The 18,433-nt window shown below is 42.7% G+C and overlaps 1 protein-coding gene and 2 long non-coding RNA genes across 6 annotated transcripts in view; 2 read left to right on the top strand and 1 right to left on the bottom strand.

Annotated features, from left to right (window-relative positions):
• LOC121531349 overlaps positions 1 to 7,195 on the bottom strand; it is a 35,107-nt gene extending 27,912 nt beyond the window's left edge. The window contains exon 1 of the long non-coding RNA XR_005994130.1: positions 7,122 to 7,195. This is a non-coding gene — a long non-coding RNA (uncharacterized LOC121531349). The remainder of the gene's footprint in view (positions 1 to 7,121) is intronic.
• A 636-nt stretch (positions 7,196 to 7,831) lies between these two features.
• znf592 (zinc finger protein 592) lies at positions 7,832 to 15,247 on the top strand. Of its 4 annotated transcripts, XM_041837475.2 has the most exons (11): positions 7,832 to 8,107; positions 8,312 to 8,372; positions 8,553 to 8,638; positions 8,732 to 11,039; positions 11,156 to 11,334; positions 11,453 to 11,626; positions 11,747 to 11,906; positions 12,014 to 12,286; positions 12,476 to 12,588; positions 12,881 to 13,019; positions 13,139 to 15,247. In XM_041837475.2, the coding sequence occupies exons 4-11, from the start codon at positions 8,751 to 8,753 to the stop codon at positions 13,619 to 13,621; spliced, it is 3,810 nt and encodes a 1,269-aa protein (XP_041693409.1). In that variant the 5' UTR covers positions 7,832 to 8,107; positions 8,312 to 8,372; positions 8,553 to 8,638; positions 8,732 to 8,750; the 3' UTR covers positions 13,622 to 15,247. The 4 variants fall into 4 exon arrangements, with proteins under 4 accessions (XP_041693409.1, XP_041693410.1, XP_041693411.1 ...); XM_041837476.2 differs by lacking the exon at positions 8,312 to 8,372; XM_041837477.2 differs by lacking the exon at positions 8,553 to 8,638.
• A 305-nt stretch (positions 15,248 to 15,552) lies between these two features.
• Positions 15,553 to 16,854, top strand: LOC121531348. The gene is made up of 3 exons (XR_005994129.1): positions 15,553 to 15,788; positions 16,001 to 16,186; positions 16,470 to 16,854. It is a non-coding gene; the product is annotated as an uncharacterized LOC121531348 (long non-coding RNA).
• The last annotated feature ends 1,579 nt before the right edge of the window (positions 16,855 to 18,433 follow it).

Below are 18,433 nucleotides of genomic sequence, written 5' to 3'. Positions count from 1 at the left end.
ATATGAACATGACTGGGCATTCAAACATACAGTATCTGTATCCATTCATCATCATTTTTATTTTTATTTTTATTTCACCTTTATTTAACCAGGTAAGCCAGTTGAGAACAAGTTCTCATTTACAACTGCGACCTGGCCAAGATAAAGCAAAGCAGTGCGATAAAAACAACAACACAGAGTTACATATGGGGTAAAAAACAAAGTCAAAAAATAATATACAGTGTGTGCAAATGTAGCAAGTTATGGAGGTAAGGCAATAAATAGGCTATAGTGCAAAATAATTACAATTAGTATTAACACTGGAATGCTAGATGTGCAAGAGATTATGTGCAAATAGAGATACTGGGGTGCAAAAGAGCAAAATAAATAACAATATAGGGATGAGGTAGTTGGGTAGGCTAATTTCAGATGGGCTGTGTACAGGTGCAGTGATCGGTAAGGTGCTCTGACAACTGATGCTTAAAGTTAGTGAGGGAGATAAGAGTCTCCAGCATCAGAGATTTTTGCAATTCGTTCCAGTCATTGGCAGCAGAGAACTGGAAGGAATGGCGGCCAAAGGAGGTGTTGGCTTTGGGAATGACCAGTGAGATATACCTGCTGGAGCGCAGACTACGGGTGGGTGCTGCTATGGTGACCAATGAGCTAAGATAAGGCGGGGATTTGCCTAGCAGTGATTTATAGATGGCCTGGAGCCAGTGGGTTTGACGACAAACATGTAGTGAGGACCAGCCAACAAGAGCGTACAGGTCACAGTGGTGGGTAGTGTATGGGGCTTTGGAGACAAAACGGATGGCACTGTGATAGACTATAGCTTATACAATAGCTTATACCTGGTCTTCTTCACATTTTTGTTTTACATGTTTTGTTTCATCGGGAAAAGCCTCTATCAATCCTTGATACAGTTTGGAAATCAACTTTGGAGGTTTGTCAGACTGCCTTAAAATAGCATCTGGCTTGTCCAGTGTTTGCTGCACAGAGAGAATTAAGTGTTGTATCTGCAAAAATTTACCTCACCTCCATCACATACTGGTCTTCCCTGGCTGCCTGACCCTGCTGAGAGCCCTGTCACCATCTGATCCTCCTAAAATGAGGCATGACAAAGAATAGCAAGATAGCAATAATAGCCACCTCATATCGCTATCTGACAGATAACTAGAGGCTAGAGCTGACCTGGCTGTGGTAGCTACTAGCTAGCGTAGCTTATTCATTCACCTCAGTCAAGAGGGGATGAAACTTTAGCTAACGTTAAATGCCAGTTACAATACTAGCTCAGCACTGCGAATAAACACTAGTTTAGTTTTTTTCTGTTAAGTTAAACAGCAGTTACCTTGCCAGCTACATCAGTTAACTAAAGAGTAGCCAGTTTCTGCTCTGCTTGCTTTTACAACTCGGTGAAAGAGCGCAACACATACACACTGAACTATGCTCAACTCCCCCATGCTGGTCCAGCTAGCCTTCTAGAAGCTGTGCCTTCACACAGCCTGTCAGCCCGCTCTGTTCTTCTTCTTCTGTGGATTTTATATGGCGGTTAGCAACCAACTTTAAGGCGCATTACCACCACCAACTGGACTGGAGTGTGGACCAGAGACAGTGAAGGTCTAAATCCTACCCAATAATCTCGTCTCCCCTAAGGAAACGAAATACATAATTAAATACTACATCCCCTGAAGATTTCCCCATCAGTTCACTTAATCCTGGCTCTTCAACCCCATTACTCCTCAAATCTAATAACAATCGCTCCCTGATATAACGTCTTTTTATACAGTATTTGTTAATGTCTTTGATCTCATGAGCTGCATGGGATTGGGAGGATGAGGACATGCCATGTAATTATTTCTGTCACTGGTGGGTGCCAGAAGGTCTGCGTGCCAAGATAGCTTGGGGGCCACTTGTGTTAATCTTAGAATGAGTACGTGATGGAATATCCTTATTAGGGTGCGAGCTGACTGGGTTGCAAGATGATACTATTATTGTTGGGAGTGACACTCAATAATGGTTGGCAACTGTTGGATGGAATTAGCTTGCAAAGCCGTATATAAACTGAGAGATTTTGTATGCCTATCATTCAGATGACAATAGGCTACGCCCGTACCGCTTGTCATGCGAATCCGGTACTGTAACAATTAAATACTCTGAAACAACTCTCCATCTAAGTGTTTAACTATTCTCTTACAACCTGAAGTACTCGATACCAGAGAAACTCGTCATAACACTCCCTTTCTCTCACATATTTCTGGCACTGAAATAGAACATGTTCCACAGTCTCCATCTCCTCCTGACAATGATCACACCTCCCAGTCGGATGTTTCCCCCACCACTTTCAATGTACTATTTAGCCTTGTGTGTCCCAGTCTCAGCCTTGTGACTACACTCTCCTCCCGTCTCTCTCGGCCTGAGGACCTCCCTGCCCCCCACCTTTTCCTGGATCTTATACAGGTGTCTTCCCTACTCTTCCTGTCCCACAACTCTTGCCACTTATTTTTAACCACTGTTATTATTAATCCCTTGGCTTCTGCTTTACTGATTGACAATTCCATCTCAACATTAGGGTGTTTAAGAGCCTGCTTGGAAATAATATCCACTTCCTCATTCCCCTCTACTCCCACATGAGCTGGTACCCAGAGGAACATCACAAATACCCCCATCTGTTTCACTCTATACAAACACTGCAAACCCTCATACAATACATCCTGTTTGCTCTGAGACACACATGAATTTAAGCTCATCAGTGCTGCACAGGAGTCAGAGTAGATGACTACCCTGTCTGGCCTCACCTCCTCCACCCACTCTGCAGCCAATAGTTTGGCCAACAACTCCATTGTGTAAACAGATAAATGATCTGTTGCTCTTTTTCGTCACTGCCACCTTAAACTCAGGAACACTAAAAGCTGCTCCTGTCCTCCCTGTTTTAGGGTCCTTAGATCCATCTGTGAATATATTCAAGAAAGCATAGTATTGTGTTCTTAAATGTTCACTTACAACTGAATCTACTCCTTCCTCAACATCTCTTACCCTCTCCAGCAACAGTAGATATGTCACTGGTTGAGGGAGAAACAGGAAGCAGGAAGAACCACAAAGTGGCTGAACTCCCTCCCAAACGACCCCATCTCTCTCACCATACAATTGCCTATCCACCCAATTCAAATTTTGTTCATGTTCTCAGCACTCTGGGAGCACCTTTTCTGTAGGATGTGTAACCTCATGTCCTTGTAGATTTACCCAATATGTCATGGCTAGCTGTTGTCTTCTTAACTTTAATGGCATCTCTCCCAACTCTACCTGCATCGCTGCCACAGGGGGGGGTCCTGAGTGCTCCACAACATATTCTTAGGGCTTGGGCCTGGATAACATCTAGCTGTTTTAAAGATGTCTGAGCTTTATATTTTCTTTCCTTTGACAAATACTCTATTAATATGCTCTGCCCATGTCATTCGAGTGTCAAACCAGACCCCCAAGAACCTAAACCCTCCCACCCTCTCCAGATTCCTTCCATACCACTTCAAGTATATTTCCTCCCCAACCTTCCTTCTAGAAAAAAACACTGTCTGTGTTTTCTCAACTGAAAACTTGAAGCCCCACCTGAGGGACCACTGCTCTACTTCACTAATCGCTTCTTGAACTCTTCTGGCTGTATGGGTAATATTTCTCTTCCACGGCGCTCCATCATCCGTAAACTATGACCTCCCAATATCAGGTCTCACCTTAGAGAATACATCTTCAATCATGATGGAGAAGAACAAAGGACTAATGACACTTCCCTGGGGGGTACCATTATCCACCTCATAGCTCTCTGACATAGAGCTCCCCACCCTCACTTGTATTGATCGCCCAAAAAGAAAATCCTTTATCCAGTTAAAAACCCTTCCTCCAACCCTTATGTTATCCAGCTTGATAAGTAGGCCTTCCTTCCACATCATATCATATCATAAGCCGTCTCTACATAAAAGAAAACAGCTACCACCACCTCCTTATTTTCCAGTGCCTTCCGTATGACTGACTCAAGGCACAATACAGGATCCATCGTTCCCCTGCTTTTCCTGAACCCACCTTGATCTGGTGACATTAGTCCTCTACTCTCCAGATGTCAGCCTTTCCGTTATCATCCTTTCCATACGTTTACATACATGAGATGTCAACGCTATCAGCCTATAGCTTGAAGGACTAGTAGGGTCTTTCCCAGGTTTCCGTATTGGCACCACTCCCGCCTGCTTCCAACTTCCAGGCAGTTTCCCTTCCTGCCACACCTTATTGTAAAGGCCCAATACTTTCCCCATTGCAGTGTCACTGAGATGAGCCATCATGATGTAACACATCTCATCCTTCCCAGGAGATGTAACCCCAGCTTTAGCTAATGCTCTCTTCATGTCAGCCAACATAAAAGGGCTATTCAATGTATCCCCCACCATCTCTCTCTGATCCAGGACCCCCGGATGTTCTCCTCTGACCCTCTCTCTCCCATGCTGCCCCTCTTCTGTCAGATTATTTGAGCTGTGCACCTTCACAAATGCCTGGGCTAACATCTCTGCCTTCTCCATATCTCTCACTGCAACAATCTCCCCACTTTTCAGCACAGGGAGATCCCAACCTCTTCTGACCCCACTAATCCTCTTAATCATCCCCCATACCTCTCCCACAGGCGTGGTCCTGCCTATGTTTCCACAGAACCGCCGCCAATACTCCCTCTTAGTTGTCCTAATGATCATCCTTACTACTGCTTGTGCTTGTTTATACTGAATCAGGTGCTGGTAATTATAGGACCTTTTCAACATTCTGAAAGCACTGTTCCTACTCTTCACTGCTTCTCTACACTCTTCACTGCGTTCCTCTTTCTCCCCCCTGTCCCCATAGGAATCACCTGCCTTCCAGCCCCTACTATTGCTCCTCTTTTTCCATCATTGACTGATTCTATATCAGAATTAAGATCTACCTGAGACAGCTCCTGTTGACTCAACTCCTGAAACTGACCCCTCTACGCTTTCCCAAATATCCATCTCCTCAATCCATTTCCTACTGGTTCTTCCTCCCTCAAACCTACAGTACACATGATAGGATGGTGATCACTAACCACTGTAGATTCCTCCAAAACCTCCCAACTACATCTGCCTGCCATTGAACTAGAGATCAAAGTAAGATCCAGAGCAGATTCATTTCCAGTTACTTGGTCAATCCTGGTTTCCCGGCCGTCATTAAGACTCACAAGCCCTTTCTCATCCAGTAGTTCCTCCAACGCTTGTCCATTTACATCAGTCCGTAACCCTCCCCAGAGCGTACTATGAGCATTAAAATCCCCACACCACATTACCCGTCTCCTATCTTGACCTTCTACATTCCCAAGGGCCAGCAACTCCAGTCTCTTACACGGGTTGTAAAAGTTCACTATTACCATATTCCCCCCTCCCAACCACACCTCTACCACTACATACTCATGTTACACTCCCTCTCCCACACACCTATATGGGATCCACCGCTTTATAAAGGTAGCACACCCTCCTCCTCCCCCTACCACCCTATCTCTACGGACTGCAACATAACCTTGTAATACAAAATCTAGAGTAGGTTTTAGCCATGTCTCCTGGAGACATATCACACCAGGTTTGGCTTGTAACTCCTCAAGAACCTGTTTGAACTCTTGCCCATTAGCCATCAAACTTCTGGCATTCCATTGAAGGATTAACACCATAATGCAAATTACCCAATACATGATTCCTGGCTGGACTGATTCTCAATCTTATTGAGGTCATCCTGTACATGTTCCCATGTCAGTCCTGTGATCCCAAGATATCTCACTGCCTGCTCCACTATGATCTTTATCTTCTTAGTCCTCAATTGTAATTTTTCTGTACAATTGATTGCTGCTGTCACAAATGTAACAACCTTCCTCATGTCTCCTACCAGTCTTGTGTTCTCCCCCATTCTGCTCCCTCCATCACACCCAACCTGCATCTCAATCTGCCCCGTGTAGCTCAGTTGGTAGAGCATTGCCCTTGCAATGCCAGGTTTGTGGGTTCGATTCCCACAGGGGGCCAGTATGAAAAAAGTATGAAAATGTATGCACTCACTAACTGTAAGTCGCTCTGGATAAGAGCATCTGCTAAATGACTAAAATTTTTTAAAAAATGAATACCTGCTCTTCTAGGTGCCCCGATTGTTTCTGCGTGAACTACCTTCACTGCTTCTGCATACGAGATGTTACGCTCACTCCACACCTGATGCACTTCCAACTGTCTTTTCATCACTGAACAACCCCCATACACTACACTATGGGCGCCCCCACAGTTACAGCACTTTAACTGGACCCCATCTCCACATTCCCCATAAGCATGTTCTCCCCCACATCTCCTTTTGCCTTTACACACCGCCACCACATGCCCAAACCTTTGACAGTTATAGCAACGCAATGGTTTCGGAACATATGCTCGCACATACTAACTTATATACCCAATCCTAACTTTTCCTGGCAATACCAGATCCTCAAAGTTTAGTAGCACTCACAATCTAGCCACCTTCTTCCCATCTCGTGTCATCTGGAGACGCTTTGCCTCAATTTTACATTTTAGTAATTTAGCAGACGCTGTTATCCAGAGCGACTTACAGTTAGTGAGTGCATACATTTTTCATACTGGCCCCCCGTGAAGAGAGCCTCCCTTCAAGTGGTCCTTTATTTCTAGAATGTTAACAATTTCTGGAACTCCCTTCACCCACTTCCATCCTGTTTGATCCGTCATGCTACTATCAACCACACGTTTACATACCTGCTTGAGTTTGAGCGCCTTCTCATACTGTTTAACATTGAAACACACCACCACCAAACTTCCATCACAAAGAACTTTAGCAGACACAACCTCTCCTACTTTACTCTCCAAATCCCTAGCCAACGCGATCGGACTCACTGCCGTGACTCAACCTTGATCCTTAAATTTCACCAACACCTTGAACTCCACTTCTCTCAGTACAACACTGCGACCCGAACCTCCCTCATCACTAATCTCCTCATCACTAATCTCCTCTGACAAGACCTGCAAAGGCTCCTCAGGCTTCCTCTTTTTCTTAACCTTTAATCTTACTATACCTCCACCTTTTTCCACTCCACTCCATCCCGTCCTCCTCAACTCCTAACCTACCTTTCCATCCATCTCTGCTCCAGTCACAGTCCAGTGTTGCTCAAACACCTCCACCGGATTTCCTCTCTGTTTCGTTTATCTTTGTTCAAATCTATTAACTTAGCTATATTGAATAATCGTCGCTTATCTATCCTAATTCACCAAACATGGACGGCTTCTCAGCCATCGTTTCTCCAGACGCCTCCCTGGTTCCGCCCCCTTCCACTATCGGTCATGTCAGCCCGCTCTGTGGTGTCCGCCCGGTCCTAAATCCAACCGGCAGAACACTCCAAACATTCTTAGGCGTCCGTATGGTCCTAAAGCACACATTTTCCGCTTTTTGTATCACATTGCAATGATAAAACTGGGGGGGGGACAAAAATACAATTTCAGAATGGGGGGGATATGACCCCCATCCACCCATACCCCCGTCCCGTCCCCGTCCCCCCCGTCCCCAGTGAAAGTTGCACCCCTGGCTATAAGTGTGCCACTGAATACATAATTAGTGCGATTTCAACTGATTCCTTACTTTTTTTGTGTCAAATTAACTCATTATTGTCTTTTGTCGAATTTATATAACATAGCATTATCCAGTCCAATTGTGGCATGATTCCACTGTTTTTATCCGTTTGCATCCGTTTCAATTGTGGACTTTTATTTTGAAGGCGAGCCCCCCCCGATTCCACTATTGTTGCTCACGCTAATGTTGTTCACAACACACTGGTCTGGTGACGAAGGGATGAACTGCATTTTCACATAACAATTACTGAAGCCTATCACATTGATAGCTTCCAATATTTCATCAATTTGTGACTGATCAATACATTTTTACTACAGGCTCGCGACATACTAGGACATGTTAGCTCCCGCGTGTTATCTAGCAAGCAATCAATAAGCTAGCAACTAGCTAGCTGTTTTGTTGTAAAGGAAGAAGTCCACCCGAAAAGAACGAGGCCTGGGCCCGGGGGGAATTATGGCAGCAACGCCGGTAGCTAATCGATAGATAGGTGAACTCTACTTTTGTACTCATTATATGCTCGAATATATATTTAGCCTTATAGATAGATTATTTAGCTTGTCATTTAGTTAACGTTAGCTACGTTAGAGCTGCAAGTGTCAAATATCCGAGCTAGCTACACATCTAACGTTACTTTATAGTAGCTAGCTTGCTAACTAACAGCTAACTCTAGCCTCTGGCTCTGTATTCACAGATGCTGGCTTTATTTAGCTACAGTTTCAACCGCTCTCTGTTGCAGTACAATACGTTGTTTGGTGAGATATATTATATCTATTTTGATGTTAAACTTCAATTATCTACACTTTGTTGTGGCTAGCAGGCCAGCTGGAGATGTGTTAACGTTAGCTAGCTGACATTTGTGAGCCAAAATGTTTACCATTACAAGCTAGCTAGTGCACTTTAAAGTAAACATAATTCCTATTAATTGATCTCAGGTATCTGCACAGAGGGAGCAGCCCATAATGACACCAACTGACAACCTTGCTGAATTTTAGCAACAAACATAAACAAGAGCCAAATGGTAAATAACTCTCCAACGTCACTGTCGTCAGGGAATATGCCATATATCTTGTAAGTTTATGTGCTTATGTTTTAACTCTGTGTTTTTACTCAGGTTTTGCAAGCATTCAAACATGGGTGACATGAAGACTCCTGATTTTGATGATCTTTTGGCTGCCTTTGACATCCCTGATGCCACCAGTTTGGATGCAAAAGAGACTGTCCAGGAGAGTCACGATGAGGGAGAGGGTCAGCTGAAACACACAGGGATGTGTATGGATGACAGCTTATCTGTTCACCAAGCTGTGGGTGCATCTGATGTACCTGCTGTAAGTGTAATAGTGAAGAACACAAGTCGCCAGGAGTCGTCTGATAGTGGTGGCGAGAGAGAGTGCCCACACTTTGGAGACCCATTGCAAAATGGTTTCAGGGGGTCAGGGGCCGCCATGGAGTCTCATCAGATTGACCACAGTGGTTCTAAGTCTTTTGTGTCTGCTTTAAATGGGGATGGCACAAAAGGACTCTTAGGGAAGACCCCCGTCCAGCACAAACCTGAAGGAACGCCATCCTTCTCCCAGTCCTTTTCCCAGTTCAGCCCCATCTCTAGTCCAGAATCTGAAGACAGCCGAAGCAATGGAGTTGATGTCCGTCCAAAACAAGAGAGACCTTACTTCCCTGCTGCCTCTATATTTATGTCTGCAGAACTCCCAATGTCAGACAATCAGAAAAAACATCTGTATTACAGCATGTTTGACAAGTGCCATAAAGTAGACTGTGACACACCTGAGAACCTTCCGAGGGGCAAAGGAGAATCTATCAAAGCAGAGGATACCAGGACAGAGAAGCTTGACAGTAATGTCAGTGACCAGAAGGAAAAGGGAGATTGTCATAGTAGTGCAATGCTCCCTACAAATGATCATAACAATATTGAGTCAAGCAGTAACGTTAATATAGTGGCAGCGTCTAATATGCCCACCTCTCATCCATGTGTCAAAACTCCAACATCCAAACTATCGTCATGCCTTGAGGCATTAGTGGCTCTGAATGCCAGAAAGGATCCCAGTGAACAACCAAACTATAGAGACTCATCAGTGGCTCATGATGACACCATAAAGGTTAGTCCAAAAGTGCCCATGTCACCACGAAGTCCCAGGAGTCCTCTTGAAGCTGTGAAGTGGTTAATGAAACCACCTGACAGTCCTGTAAGCATTTGCAGTAACAGCAGTGGCAAGGGATCCCCAGCACTGGCATCTGGCTCACCTCCAGCCATACCGAGGGTCAGAATAAAGACCATTAAAACCACGACTGGGCAAATCCAGCGCACGGTTACCAGTGTAGTACCTGATTCAGAAAACGAGGAGGTTCACTCTGTTGAGTCCTCTCCATCCCAGAGTATGATTGTTGAGGATGCCTGCCCTAGTTTGTCTCCCTATCCCTCTCATAATGTGATAAGTGATATTATTGTTGATATGCCCATCAAAAGTACACCAGTTGGTACTCTGCCATCAAAGGTTACTGATACTAAATTAGAGGGGAACTCCAAGAGGCCAGGACCAATGCAGTCCCCAACTATTTTTCATAATACAAGTAGTCCTGTTATGAGGTCTATGCCAGTTGCCCAGCATGGCCCTTCTACACAAAAGAGGATTTCATCAGTTCAAACAGGCAACTCTCCCAATACAAGCTTCCTTCCCAAGGCAATGCACTTAGCTAACCTGAACCTAGTCCCTCACAGTGTTGCTGCTTCAGTCGCTGCGCGCTCCACCTCCCATCAACAGAGCCAACAACACACACTTTCCTCTTCTATGGTGTGCTGCACTGTCCCATTGGTACACCAAGTGAAAAAAGCTGCCCCTAATCCACGTGCTGCCATTCCTAGCACAGCAGCAGGAACCTTAAACAGACTGTTAAATAATGCCAACCCTGTACCCACATATGTACCCAACCTAAACCCACCACCTGAGAGCAACATCAACTTGCCACCACGGGGATATTGCTGCCTGGAGTGTGGGGACTCCTTTGGGGTAGAGAGGAGTCTTGCTTATCATTATGGCAGGAGGAGTGTGCACATTGAAGTAGCCTGCACCCACTGTGCTAAGACCATGGTATTCTTCAACAAGTGTGCCCTGCTGGCACATGCACGGGAACATAAGAACAAAGGTGTGGTGATGCAGTGCACACAGCTCTCCATGAAGCCCATAGCAGAGAGACAGATGTTTGCACCCTTGATCGCTGAATCCTCTGTGCATGTGGGCTCCCATGTGCCCCCATTATCCTCACCTAAAAGCCAACCAGTCATGCCCCTCTATCCAGACAAGGTCATCCGCCACAGACTCCGCTGCCTGGAGTGTAACAAGCAGCTATCAGACTACAGAGGTCTCGCAGGCCATTACCAGAGGCTGTCGGAAGAAATGGAGGGACTGGTAAGTAATGATTAAATTGAAAATAATGATAATTGCTGAAATGTTCACTATCATAGGCCAGGTAATAATGAGAGTATTTCGATATGTTTTGCTCTGTGTTCTTTTGTCATGTATAGATGTGTAAGGTGTGCTCAATGGTGCTACCCAACAAGTGTAGCTACCGGGCTCACCAGCGTATTCATGCCCACAAGTCCCCTTATTGCTGCCCTGAGTGTGGTGCGCTGAGTCGCTCCGTGGACATACAGAAGCATGTGAAGGAGAACTGTCTTCACTATGCACGCAAGGCTGGCTATAAGTAAGTCAATATTAAAGTATATGTTTTTGTTACGACCTTGAATGGGACTTAGTGGATACATAACACAAAAGTGTTCTTATAACGTTGTCCACCTTTTTGTAAATCCTTTTTCTTCTAGGTGTCTTCATTGTGATATGGTTTTCATGTCATTTAATGTGCAGAAGAGTCACATTGAGGAGAAACACTGTGAGGTCTTCTATAAGTGCACCATCTGTCCTGTTGCTTTCAAGTCTTCTGATGGATGTCAAATGCATTTGACAACTAAGCACAATGCGAGCAAAGTGTCCCCTCAGTGAGTTTGTGTAACTAAATGCATGTTCTGAAATGGGCATATTTGCTAACCCATCTTGAAGTTTGACATGATTGTTTTTAATGCTATTTATGTTCTAATTGGGTTGTTTTTCTGTTCCAGGTTAATCTTCAAGTGTTCTTGTGAGACAGTGTTCAAGAAAAAGCAGTTATTGCTTCAGCACTTCTATCAGAATGCCAAAAAGCGTGCTACCTGTATGTTCAAGTGCCCTGAGTGCACTTCAATCTTCACCCAAAAGCAGCCGTTAATGCAGCATTTCAAGGTATGGCATCATCCTCATCTTCAACCTAGTCACATTGACATAAAATGGGGCACATAATGCTCAGATTTGAGCTCTGTCTTTTTAAAAGCTGTCTGTCTATATTACAGGAGGTGCATGGAGGAATCTTCAAAGAGGAGGTGGAGAAAAGAACAAAACCACCAGAGATGACTGCACAGCACCAAGATGTTACCTCGGGATTCCACCAGCCAAAGGTAAACACTCCCATAAAACACTCCGATGGAACCAGAAAAGGGGCCAACTTGGCCGCTCGAGACAGCAAGCCCAATCTGAAGAATGCTGGCTGGACCTGTGGAGAGTGCCTACACTGGCTGCCTGACCGAGAAGCCTACGTCTCTCATATGAAGAACAGCCATGGGAGGGTGAGGAGCAATTTTGTAATTCTATTGCGCATTCAAATAAATTAGCTGTAGCATTTATACTAGAGGACAGATGATAATATAGGGACCACCTCAGATGTGGGATTTACAACCTTCAGGCCCTTAATGAAATTAAATAATTCCCAAGTCAGCTCAACCCTTAAGTCAATCTGCTCTCTGTGCTTTCTGTAGGCAATGAAGAGTTATCCATGCCGGCAGTGTGAGAGGTCTTTCAATTCCTCTACAAGTTTGAGAAGACACATTCGCAATGACCACGATGGAAAGAAGAAGACATTTACCTGCTGGTGAGAGTTTCATCCTGAAATCTACATTACAGGGCCCGGTTTCCCAAAAGCATCTTAAGGCTAAGTTCATTGTTGGAACCATAGGATCCTATTGTTCTAAGATGAACTTAGCCTTAAGATGCTTTTGGGAAACCGGGCCCAGTACATTACTTCCTGAAAGATTGGGGCATAACTGGCACGTATTGGCCCCTGGGTGGCTCTACAGTAAATGGACAAACATGCAAAAACAAAACGGTGGTTACCACATTTTATGACTATTTTTAGTATGATATAATGTATTCTTATTGTGCAGGTATTGCACAGATGAGAGGACAACATTCACTACAAACATCATGTTGAAGAACCACATCAGTTTGATGCATGGGATCAAAAATCCAGACTTCAGTCTGTTAAAATCAGCCCCTCTGGATAGCAGCAAAGCCTTGGGAGAGGTGATTTTTCTTTTAAAAGTAATACCAGTATGTATAATCTGTCATATCATTTGTTCAGCATTTTACACATTGTCAAAAAATACACTTTAAATAGAATCATCTTTAACTTTGCTATGCAGGAGCCTGTTTCAAAGAGACCTGCTGTGGAGTCTGAGGGGGAGGGGCAGGAAGGTGCTGCCCTAGAAGGCTCCCCCGCCAAGCGTCTGAAACATCAGTTTCGCTGCTCAAAGTGTGGCTTCACCACAGAGGATGGCACACAGTTCCAGAAGCACATACCTCAGCATAAAACTGATGAAAACACTCCCCAATGCCTGCACTGTGGATTATGTTTTGCATCACAGCTATCTCTCAACAGACACCTGTTTATTGTGCACAAAGTCAAAGAGCCCGAAGAAGAGAAGAAAGAAAGGATGGACTTGGAGTACCAGAGCAGAAAGAAGAAGCAGGAAGAGGACGTGGGGAAAGCAGTGGGTGTGAATGAGAGAGAGGACTTGCCACCACCATTAGTTAAATCTGACCTCCAACGGGCAGAGGATCCAACCAGGTTGCACTGTGAGCCTGCAGTAAGACAGACTGTAAATTCACATGCAGCTCTCACCTAGAGATTCATGGATAGTGTCTTCAGCAGGCAAAATAGAATCAATGAGGGCAATTTTGAACTTCATAAAAGCTGCGATCTCCATTTCCTTGGGTAATAGTAGTTTAACTTCAGATGCTTGACATGCTGCACTAATGTGGTACCTTTATATTATTTTTTGCCTTTAAACTAAATGCTTTTTATGTTTCTCAAGCCCTTGGGACTGGCAGATGTTCCACAACTGAGAAGATTACATTAATTTTGGGCAAAGATTATCATGAATTATTTACTTTTCTTTTACCTTTGAAGCTTGCATGTTTTGTATTGTATTAAATGTCTAAGAGCCTCTGGTACATAACCACACCCACCTGTAAAGGCACACAGTTTGGTTCATCAGTATTCTCTAGTGACCCCAGTTATGTCAAGGATCTGTCCCTCAGGCTTACATCACATTTAGTTTCATATCATGATGACTTTGCTATAGCCTTTGCTTTAGTTTATGGCAGCCATATCATATGCTTGGTTTCATATTTCTGGCCTTACAAAATACATAATAATAGATGGGCTTCAGGCAGGACTTGGCAATAGTGATGTTATGTAACAGTATTACAACTTCTATCATACTGTATGTTGAAATATTTACTCTGACCTAGGTACCATTTAGCACATAATATATATTTTATATCAATTCCATACCAAAAATAGTTTCACATTAATTTATTATGAAAGCTGGCTAAACTACCCAAATAGCACTTTTCTACAAGATCAAATACAGGTGTTGGAGTTAAATGCCTAGCTAAAAGATATTACACTTTTTTTGACTACTGCTTTTGTAGTTTGATAAAAGTTAGCTTTCCTTCATTTAAAATGCTCATATCTATGTTAATAGTAGTGGTGACTTGTCTTAGCGATGTCATAGATGTTTTTCTTGGTTAATTGTAATCTTTGGTGAGTGTGAGAAAACATCTGTTTTGCAAGATAATGCAGGGAGTTGAAAGTGGCTCATTGCCAGCAGTGTACTAAGGCAAATAAAAGAGCAGTGATTTAAATGTAAAGGGTTAGAGCATGTCTGATTGCATGTGAACATTTTGAAATAAGATGAAGATGTAGACCTGTGCAGATGTTTCTACCTCCATGGTATATGGCAGTGATTGTTAAACTTTGGGATGTTTTGGGAGATTTCACCTTTGTGTTGCAAGCAATGTAAAATTAATTGTTATTATTCTCAAAATGTATCTCCCACAATATAAAATTTTATAAATTACTTTGGAGATTGATATTTATAGTCACATTGACTTATCTTGTGAACTTTCTATTTAAGTGCTGTATGAACTGTTCATTTTCTAGTGGTAATCTGACAGTCAGTGTTCATCCTTTAAACAGATCCACTGTTAAAACTCAGTGTCTGATATGAAACTTCACATCTCAGTGTTTTTATATAGCCTGTCAAGCGAAACTTTGTACTTTTGATAATATGTACAATATTAAGGACTTTTAAGTTAACCCATGTACACAGTAGCTAATGAACCCTTTATATTAGCAGCATTTCTTAAGCCATCACATATCTATTCAACCTGCATCGGCCATAGTGCCTTGCTGTAATGTTTACTTCAAATAACTGCAAATAAACATGAACATGTCAGTATACGCATCCATTGTCCTGAAATATCCCTTCTCTGATGACAATGTGCTGGGGATAAAAATACACCTACACCTAGAGCATTTTGTTGTTTGCCCTCCAAAATGTTTTTTTTTTTCTCAGTCCAGTCAAACCAATATGACTAGTGTCTCCCCAACCGATTTAACAATATGATGCGCAAAATCCAATCCTAGTCAAGCAATAAGCAGTAGCCAGCCGTGTTGATAATGAATGACTTCATCTCATTTCAATAGCCGGCGCGTGGTCATATAAATGCTGGTGCTGTGACACGAGAGCACGAAATGCCCAAGAGCAGAGCAAAGGGTGGTTTTAACCTGGACAAGTAGCCTACCCTATTCTGTACACAAATACTGTAGTTTTATAAAAAGGATGACGAGAGGCACATTGACAAGGATCTGCAAATCGGGACTTTCTTGCTTTGTTCTAATCTCATACATAGGTATGACATCTTCGATGAGTTTCGATTTAAATGAACTTAGAAATAAAGTTTCAAACATCAAGGTAAATCAGAGGGGAAGTCTATGGGCAACTGGTGAGTTCTTGTCATTTAGAAAGTACCACTAGTAATTATTTCAAAACTGAGGCTAGAGAAATTTATTACTTTACAGTTTCATTTTGATGTCATGTTATAACATCACCATAATATGTTGGTTTAATTTAGTGCGTTAACTCTGAATAATTCCGTTTGCTATTTGTGATTAGTCATCTATTGATAACATTTTAAAATGTATATTTTGACCTTAGGTCATTTCATGGGCAAGAAAAGTGTGGATAGCACGTTTTTGGAGTCTTCCTTCGGAAATGGAAAGATCCCTTTTGGAGTTCAGTCTGTCAACCCCGAGCGCAACGCAGAGAGTTTGACAGAGCTGCTAATTGAAGACGTGCTGAAAAGGGCTCTACAGACTCCGCAGAAACAGGGCTTGAGATCGGGTGAGTTAGAAGTGTTTTAAGGTATCTACGTGAATGGTGTATGTTGATGTTGGGTTCTTATTGTAAATGTATCACATTCCATATGATACATTTCTGTGCAAGTAGTAGCCTATGCTGTATGTTTGTGTAGCCTACCTACTGAGACTACATTAATTACCGTCTCTGCCTATATCAGCCTCATGCCAGGCTGGTCGCAGGCACATGCTGCGTTCAAATTTCTCTTGTGTATTTCGTGTTGACCTAACAGCATGATGTATTTTTATTTCATTTGTAAAATTGTTAGGAGGCGGTTTTCCTGATGAAATTACTGGACAACATTTGAACCAACAGAAATAAACTGAGAAGGGAGAAAGGGCACCCACATCCAACTATACAGCATCAACCCACAAAGAAGATGAATGGAGGATTTCAATAAAGTGATCATATCGAGATTCGCAAGATGTTCAGCTAAACTAAGCCTAATGTATTGTTTTATTAAAAAGCTGTGACATTGTTTTTTCCCGCTCCATAATTATCCACTCCTGTAGTGCTTCTCATATCTGAATAAAAATGGAAGAACAAACATGTTTCATGTCTTTAGGCTATTTAGGTCACATTCACCCACATTCATCATAGAAAATAAAGCCTGTCCACTACACTTATTGTTTTAGCAATTAATCAATGTTGTATCAATGCTTCTTTACATTATAAACGGACAATGTGTTCAGTTTTGAAGCTTTTGAAGCATATCCCCTTCACATCACTTAATGCTTTGATGATCAATTATGTGTGATGTGAAGTTATACCAAATATTATATTTTACATAAACCTTATCCATTTGAAGTTATACACTGAACACAAATATAAATGCAACATGTAAAGTGTTTCATGAGCTGAAATAAAAGATCCCAGAAATGTTCCATACGCACAAAAGCGTATTTCTCTCAAATGTTGTGCACAAATTTGTTTACATCCCTGTTAGAGAGTATTTCTCCTTTGCCAAAATAATCCATCCACCTGACAGGTGTGGCATATCAACAAGATGATTAAACAGCAGGATCATTACACACCTTGTGCTGGGGACAATAAAAGGCCACTAAAATGTGCAGTTTTGTCACACAACACAATGCCACAGATGTCTCAAGTTTTGAGGGAGTGTGCAATTGGCAGGCTGACTGCAGGAATGTCCACCAGAGCTGTTGCCAGATAATTGAATGTTCATTTCTCTACCATAAGCCGCCTCCAACGTTATTAAGATAATTTGGCAGTAGGTCCAACCAGCTTCACAACAGCAGACCACGTGTATGGCGTCCTGTGGGGAGTGATTTGCTGATGTCAACCTTGTGAACAGAGTGCCCCATGGTGGCTGTGGGGTTATGGTATGGGCAGGCATAAACTATGGACAAGGAACACAATTGAATTTTATTGATGGACATTTCAATGCACAAAAATACCATGATGAGATCCTGAGGCCCATTTTTTTAAAGGTATCTGTGACCAACAGATTCATATCTGTATTCCCAGTCATGGGAAATCCATAGATTAGGGCCACGTGGATTTATTTCAATTGACTGATTTCCTCATATGAACTGTAACTCGGTAAAATCAATGAAAATGTTGCGTTTACATTTTTGTTCAGTTTAATAATGACAGTGATGAAAGAGTCAGGCGCTCCAGAAACCTGGCACGCGAGCCTACCACAAAACTTCACACCATGGATGAAAGTACATCTAATTTATTCCAGGTATGGGACCTCCTATGTGTGCACGCGGCCAAAAAAATGTGAATCATAGAATTACATATAATCCATTTTAATTCAATAGGCTCTCTGTGGGCCTAGTAGTAAAATGGGGCATTTAATTTTTTAAATGTGTTACCGTTTATTGTGGCATAAACACAACCAGTCATGATGTTTTAATCTGATTGTCAAACCGTTTCTTGAAAAGGCCACCCGCGCACGTTCATCCACTCGCAAGATATGTCCTGCCTTCAAACAGTGGTGAATGGAAAGATACATATTTTATACATTAGGCCAGAATTTATTCGTCCACTGCTGTCCGCGCGCGTCTCGGTGTGTCACTCATCTCTGCCTTAGCAAAATGTCAGTGTTCTCTTAGAGTTTAGGCTATACCACCAGTTTTCAAGTCAATTTAGTCATTTCTCTGACATAAGGTAGCCTAATGATAGGCCTAACTAATGGTGTAATAGCCCAGTTTTCTTGACATTTTGTTTTACTGATTGTGATAGGCTCATGTTTTACCAGTATGG

Source organism: Coregonus clupeaformis, chromosome 19 (assembly GCF_020615455.1).
Source record: "Coregonus clupeaformis isolate EN_2021a chromosome 19, ASM2061545v1, whole genome shotgun sequence".
In the NCBI taxonomy this organism is placed as follows: domain Eukaryota; kingdom Metazoa; phylum Chordata; class Actinopteri; order Salmoniformes; family Salmonidae; genus Coregonus; species Coregonus clupeaformis.
This window is presented reverse-complemented; position numbering and strand designations above follow the sequence as displayed.

Coding starts and splice junctions, on each gene's coding strand:
- znf592 (XM_041837479.2), top strand. CDS start 8,751: ATGGGTGACATGAAGACTCCTGATTTTGATGATCTTTTGGCTGCCTTT. Junction 11,907..12,013: donor CGTTAATGCAGCATTTCAAG/GTATGGCATCAT, acceptor TCTATATTACAG/GAGGTGCATGGAGGAATCTT. Junction 13,020..13,138: donor GCAGCAAAGCCTTGGGAGAG/GTGATTTTTCTT, acceptor TTTGCTATGCAG/GAGCCTGTTTCAAAGAGACC.